The 6000-nt window shown below is 45.2% G+C and overlaps 1 protein-coding gene across 2 annotated transcripts in view; it reads left to right on the top strand.

Annotated features, from left to right (window-relative positions):
* The window catches only part of CAPZB (capping actin protein of muscle Z-line subunit beta), a 53621-nt gene continuing 47621 nt past the window's right edge, over positions 1-6000 (top strand). The window contains exon 1 of one of the 2 annotated variants that reach the window (XM_065649790.1): positions 1-133. In XM_065649790.1, coding sequence (XP_065505862.1) covers positions 131-133 — 3 coding nt within the window. In that variant the 5' untranslated portion in view covers positions 1-130. The remainder of the gene's footprint in view (positions 134-6000) is intronic. The other variant, XM_065649788.1, reaches the window with a different exon arrangement.

Genomic DNA, 6000 nt, shown 5'->3' with positions numbered 1-6000 from the left:
GCGCTGACCCGGATGTTCACTCCTAGGCAACGGCGGAAGTGGAACGGCCGCGGCCTGTCTGGGAGGGAGACCGGACGGGACCGGGAGGCGCCGCCGTTGCTACCGCCCAGCGCAGCCCCGCCGAGCCGCCATGGTAAGGGCGACGGGGGCGGCCCCTCGCCGCTGCCCCCACCCCTTCTCCGCCTCCGGCGTTGCTGCCCCTTCCCATCCCCCCGGTGCCGCGCCCCGGCGGCTCCTTCGCCGCCCTCACCCCCACGGGAGCTCCCCGGGGCGGGTGGGCCCCGTCCGTCCCTGAGGGAGGGCCTGAGCCGGTGTTGCCAGGACAGAGGAAGGGGTGGCCGGGCCTGGCGTTGCGGGGCTCTGCAGTGCCCGGGGTGTCCAGGCCCGTCTGGCTGCTCCGCTGTCCGGTTGCTTCCCGGTGTCTGGGCCTGGTACTCGCTTGGGTGGTTACCGAGGGGACGCTCCGCTCTGCACGGTGGATGTGACCGCTTGGTGTTGTTGTAAACGGAGCGAAGGATCAAATGCAGCAGCATTTAGCAGCGATGGGGGCCCAGGCTGCTGTCGCTGGTGTTCCTAAACCCCAAATTATCACCCAGCACCTGGCATTTCCTCAGGAAGCCGGACTTGTTCGTTAAGGTGTATTAAGACCTAATGGAATTTGCAAAATACAGGAAAACCAAGTGCATTCAGAGCAGGTAATGTTGCAGTGGTGGGTGCTTCTCCTCTGCAGGGCTGAGAACTTTTCTGTTTTTCAGAGGAGAACCTCTAGTTTCTTCAGCTGGGTACAATAATCTCCATCTTGTTGTGTATTTGCTGAATGGATCGGCCCAGGTCACCAAGCCTTTCAATTTCATTTTGGCACCGTGTGTGAAGGGGGCAGGTTTTTTCAGCTCTAAACAAATGCAACGAGGAGAACGGGAACTGGCCCGGACCCTGATCTGCTCCCAGCTCTGGGCTTTTGTGGAGCCTGTTTAAGGCACCGTAACCCCTGTGGATGTCATCACCGAGATACTTTATACTGTTTGGGAATTTGCGGTTCAGGTTTTCCAACATAACAAATTAAGAATATTCAAATGTATCTAGATTTAAAAAAGAGCAACTCATTGCCTGACTGTATAGCAATATAAAGGCTGGTTAAGCCAGCGAGTGTAATCCTTCCCTTCAACCATAAGAATTTCAGAGAAAATACCTTACTTTTTTTCTTCAGAGCTGAAGATCGTGGTGATCCTGTCACCTGTATTATGCAGGATAAAGATCTTTTGTTTCTGGTGAAAGGTGAAGAACAGTTAAGATCAAGGTTCTGCTCTTCTGTTGGAACAAACGAGATACTGTAACTGGCTTCTGAGGGTGGGGGGTGACAGGATGGAGCATCTTATTTCAATTGTGTATCTTAGTTTAAGATACAGAAATCTCTATGTGTGATATGTGACTGTAGAGTTTGAGATCAGGATTCCAACAAACTGTCTGAACTTCTGTCATGGCAAAAATCCTCACAGGAAAGGAATTCAAGAAAAACAAGTAGGCTTCATATAAAATAATGATGAATACTGGCTTCTTTTAAGGGGTTATGCGAGTATACTACAAGAACAGGGTTTAAATGTAACCATCTCAGTCTTTTGAAGGAGGTAGAGCACAAATCCTTTAGAAATTTCCTGAGCTCTACGCTTATGCTATCTTCTGATTTTTCACGTTTAGTCATGGAGGCCGCTAGGCGTAGGAGAAATTTGATCAGAACTTCCAGCACCATGTTCTGGTCTGCTATGTTGAGTGGACTTCAGGGACGAACCCGTGGCAGCCGCTCACTTGAGAACCTGGCCACTTGAGCATGACTTATCTAAGTCCAGTAGGAGTGCGCAAGATGAATCACTGGTCTTGTTTGCACATGGCAAACAATCTGTGGCGATGTTTTAGAGGAGATGGGAACCTTTGTTTTCCTCTGCAGCACCTCAGGGCTGAACGAGCTCAAGTGAGAACTCAAAAGTGTTTCCGCATTTCAGTCAGGTGCTCAGTGAAACAGGGCAGGGCAACACATGAAGCTTGAAAATTGCCTGGAAGATGCTGCCTCTGGTGCTAAAAATAAACTGAATGGGCAAAAAGGGCAAAGCAGAACTTGGGAGAGTGCTGAGATTTCTGGAATTCTGGCTTATGGATGGGTGGAATCCAGTTACTCTTTGTAAAAAATAAAAATGTCCCTTTCCAGGTTATGCAAACTGTCCTGATCATGTTAGTTATGCATCTCTTCAGGAAAAAGTGGACAATTTGAGCAAAATTTATAATTTAATCAACCATAAATTTGAACTGTCTATTGCAGCACAGGCTGCACATCATCCGTTTAGAATTTGCGAGGCAGCTCAAAAGCACTGAAGCGCAGCCAAGGGTGTGCGATGCGACACTGACACTCAATACAGAAACCTCGTGCTGCTCGGAGTAACTAATATTTTCAAGGTAGGGGCTGTTTGTCTTGGGCAAGCACATTGCTCCTTGATAAATAACCTGGTTTTCTGCAACTGTTACCAAAAATACATTAAATGATTTGTGAAACTGCACAACTCAAGGTAGCGCTTTTCCAGCTGCTTGAATGTGGAGGCCATCACTCTTCTAAACTGATGGTGTCACTTTTGGAACCCGACCATGTAGCGTGAGAGCTCAGGGTAGGTTTTCAGCATCCACAGCAAGTCCTTTGCACCTTGTGCCTGCTGAGAAATACTGACTTAAGCTCTTTTGTAGAGTCCCGTGTTTTATTAGCCAAGTATATGAGCTTAGCTAAATGTTATCTTAAAAGGCAAATTCCCAAAATAATCAAGTTAGAGGATATTGTTGGGATAGGGAAAACTGCCATTGCAGTGATGCTTGATCTTGTGGTTTATTAGCGAAGGAAAAACATTCTCAAGCTGAAGTTGTTCAAACAGGATTTCCTCATATGGTAAATATATACGCCGATATCTTACTAGTTGACATCTGGGAGTAAAACAAAATGAAAGTGCGGTTCAACTCTTTTGACTGACTGTTTTTCCTCGTTATTGTTTTATATTGTTGTGTTGGTTTTTTTCCCCCCTCGGGCTGGTACACATTGCAGTAGTGCCACCTCAAGTTGAAATAAACCTGAAGATGTTTCAGTGTCATCTGAAGACGTAGCGATTTTACTGGAGAAGCGTGAAATTCTGCAAGGTGCCTGTGCAGACAGCGTAAGCTGGAGTTTAGGTCTATGCTAAGCTTTGCTTTTTACCCCACTTTAATACAATATGATGTTTAAGGGCTTTTTTTTCAGATAAAGGACATGAATGTAGAAGTAGAAGATGCTCGAAATTATGTTGATCTTCTGTTTTTATTCATATTCTTATTCAGCCATTGTGCACGATTTCCCTTTTTCCAATGGATTTATGCTAGAAATTCTGAAAAGCCTCAACCAAACCTTTGTCTCCCCCTCTTAATTCACAAGGTCCAAACCATGTGTTCGATTCAGTTCCTCTGTATCCTTTGCTATTTCCAGGAAGGACCATGAAAAAAAAATCTCACTTAAAACCAGGGGATTTTGAATTTGAATTTTCTTTATGGATGAAGCCTGTGCGGTGTGAAGGAGCAGTTAATACATCTGAAGAACATAAGCCTTTCCCAAGCTTCCTACTCTCTGTAGTTGGGCTCTAGCCCAGGTTTATTTGCTGGTAGGCTGTGTTAATTAAAAAGCTTCTCTATCTTGTACAAAAAGATCAAGAATTCAGGCTAGTGCAACAAAAGCCTGTGGCCACTTTTAACTGGAGTATAAACTGATTTTTTTTTTCATCCTTTGTGTAATGCCTTCTTAAATACTTAATAGTCCCTGAATGAGGTGTTCACGTTGACATTAATGTGCGAATTGACCAAGTACCCTGAGTGGGCGCTGAAGAACTGTAACTGAAGCGTGTACTTGGAGAACATTAAACTATTGTGGCTCACTTGAGCTGACTAATCCTGGGATTCTGTCAGTTGGACCTGGTCAAGTGGCCAAAATTCACTTTTGTGGCCTTAATATCCTAGAGCAGGATGGAGATGGATGATCCCAAACAGGTTGTCCTGGGAAGTCTGAGCTCTTGCCCGAGTGGTGGATGAGACCATTTGCTTTTGAAACTTCCTTTATGAGGCATGAGGGTAAATGCTGGTTGAGCAAGTTTTAAAGATATTTCCCTGTTAGTTGAGCTGAGAGGATTTATTATGGGAAGAAAATGCAGCATTCTTGAGGAAGCTGCTTTGCGTGTTTCCTAATTAAAATGTTGTAATTTTCCAGAATAGGTGCTGTCTGGGTACTGCCAGATGCAGTGGCAATCCTGAACTTTTTCTGGGTTTTTAGATACAATGAAGTTTTGAGTGAGGAATCGAAAACAGGATCTCTCTCTCTACTTGTACTCAAACCATGCTTCTATTTAGAATTACTTTAGTTGCATTAGATAATATCTTGTGCTGTGTTTCCTAGAGTGGTGGCCTGAGCCTTGGTATCAACCAGTAAGATTAATTTTCTTGTATTATCTGGTCCTGTTCTTCTGCCCCATCTTCTCCTTCTAGAGTTTAGAAGGAAAACGTGCCGCGTGCTTTGAGCTCGTGCTCTTTGTGCTGCCGCTTCCACATTGGGTTGAAGAACTGCAGAATGTATTTGCACGCACTTCGCTTCTCTGGCTGCCCTTCTCATAAATTACCTACTTTATTCCTGGTCTATGCAAATAAAACCTTACCAGTTCATATTTCACCAGCACAGCCTGTGTTATTTTGCAGCGCAGGGTTGGCTGAGGAGTCCTGACTCTGTTTAAACCCACGAGATCTCCCTCCAGGTGTTTGCAGCCTTGTCCTTGCTGCTGCCCCGAGTACGCAGAACACGTCCTCCATGGCTTTTTATTACAGAAAGCGGAGCCGAGTTCTTTCCTGGTGCATTGACTTGGAATTTTAATCACATCCTTGTTGCGAAGTGGCAGAGTTACCAGCCTGGGTGAAAGCGGAACCCAGGATGTCACAATTTTAGCAGCATCAGCTGGACACAACTGAAAACAGCGCTCAAGTAAGAGGATTTTGTGTGGAAGGAAAAAGGGTTGAGACTGCATTGAAGACATAAGCTTAGTGGTTGCCTTAGGCCACCAATCAAAGCCACCATTAATAAAATCACTCTTTATTCTCTGAGGGGAATTTTTGTTTGCATTTCTTCAGGTGATACTTTTCCATTAGACAAACTGCTGAGTTTGGAAGTGATGTCCTGTTACCTGCCTTGCCCAGTTATTTTTGCTTTGGGTAAATATCAGGATTTAAAAAAAGCTTGCTGCTAGCAAAGGTGATTGGTGCCTGGCCGGTAGCTGGTGCTTGCAATTTGAGACGAGCTCAAGAAACAAGAGATGGGTCTTTTGGTGAGTTAATTCAGAGGAGAGAGCCATGAAATGGAGGAATGAGGTAAAATATCAGCTGCATTATGCTGACCACAGCAGTAAATAGCTGTATTTATCCAGCGAGTCCTGTTGCTGTGCAAATTTAGGGGTCATCATGGATAGTTTTGGACGTGACGCTAAGAACAGGCGTGATCTTGACTCGGTATTGATCACTGGATATCAAATGGAGCTTTCACGTGGCCGTTGGTGTAGGCAGAGCGATCCCAGAGCTTGGGAAGGTGAAAACTGGCCAAATGGAATAAGCATTAACTCTGTATTAAATTGAAGGAGAAATCTGATGTGGATTGGAATTGGCACATGCGCGTTAGGTGAAGCGCTGCTCCTGCACGACTGTCTCTACTACTTAAATGTATTAGAAGTTTTGTGGAACTTGTATGTATTGTTAGATCGTGTGCTGTCTGCGGTTCTCACCTGAGGCGAGGTCAGAAACGTTCAGAGGCAGCAAGGAAAGCATAAAAAGACTGAAAGAATAGGCAAGTCTGGGAATTACAGCAAGGAAGGGAATTCCAGTGAGTACGAATATCTCGTTAGGTGGAGATGTGATATTCTCGTGGCCTATATATACACAAAACCATCAGCTTCCTAGTTTAAAACTTGA

Source organism: Caloenas nicobarica, chromosome 22 (genome assembly GCF_036013445.1).
Source record: "Caloenas nicobarica isolate bCalNic1 chromosome 22, bCalNic1.hap1, whole genome shotgun sequence".
In the NCBI taxonomy this organism is placed as follows: Eukaryota; Metazoa; Chordata; class Aves; order Columbiformes; family Columbidae; genus Caloenas; species Caloenas nicobarica.
Note: the sequence above shows the minus strand (reverse complement) of the source record. Positions and strands in the feature narration are given on the sequence as shown.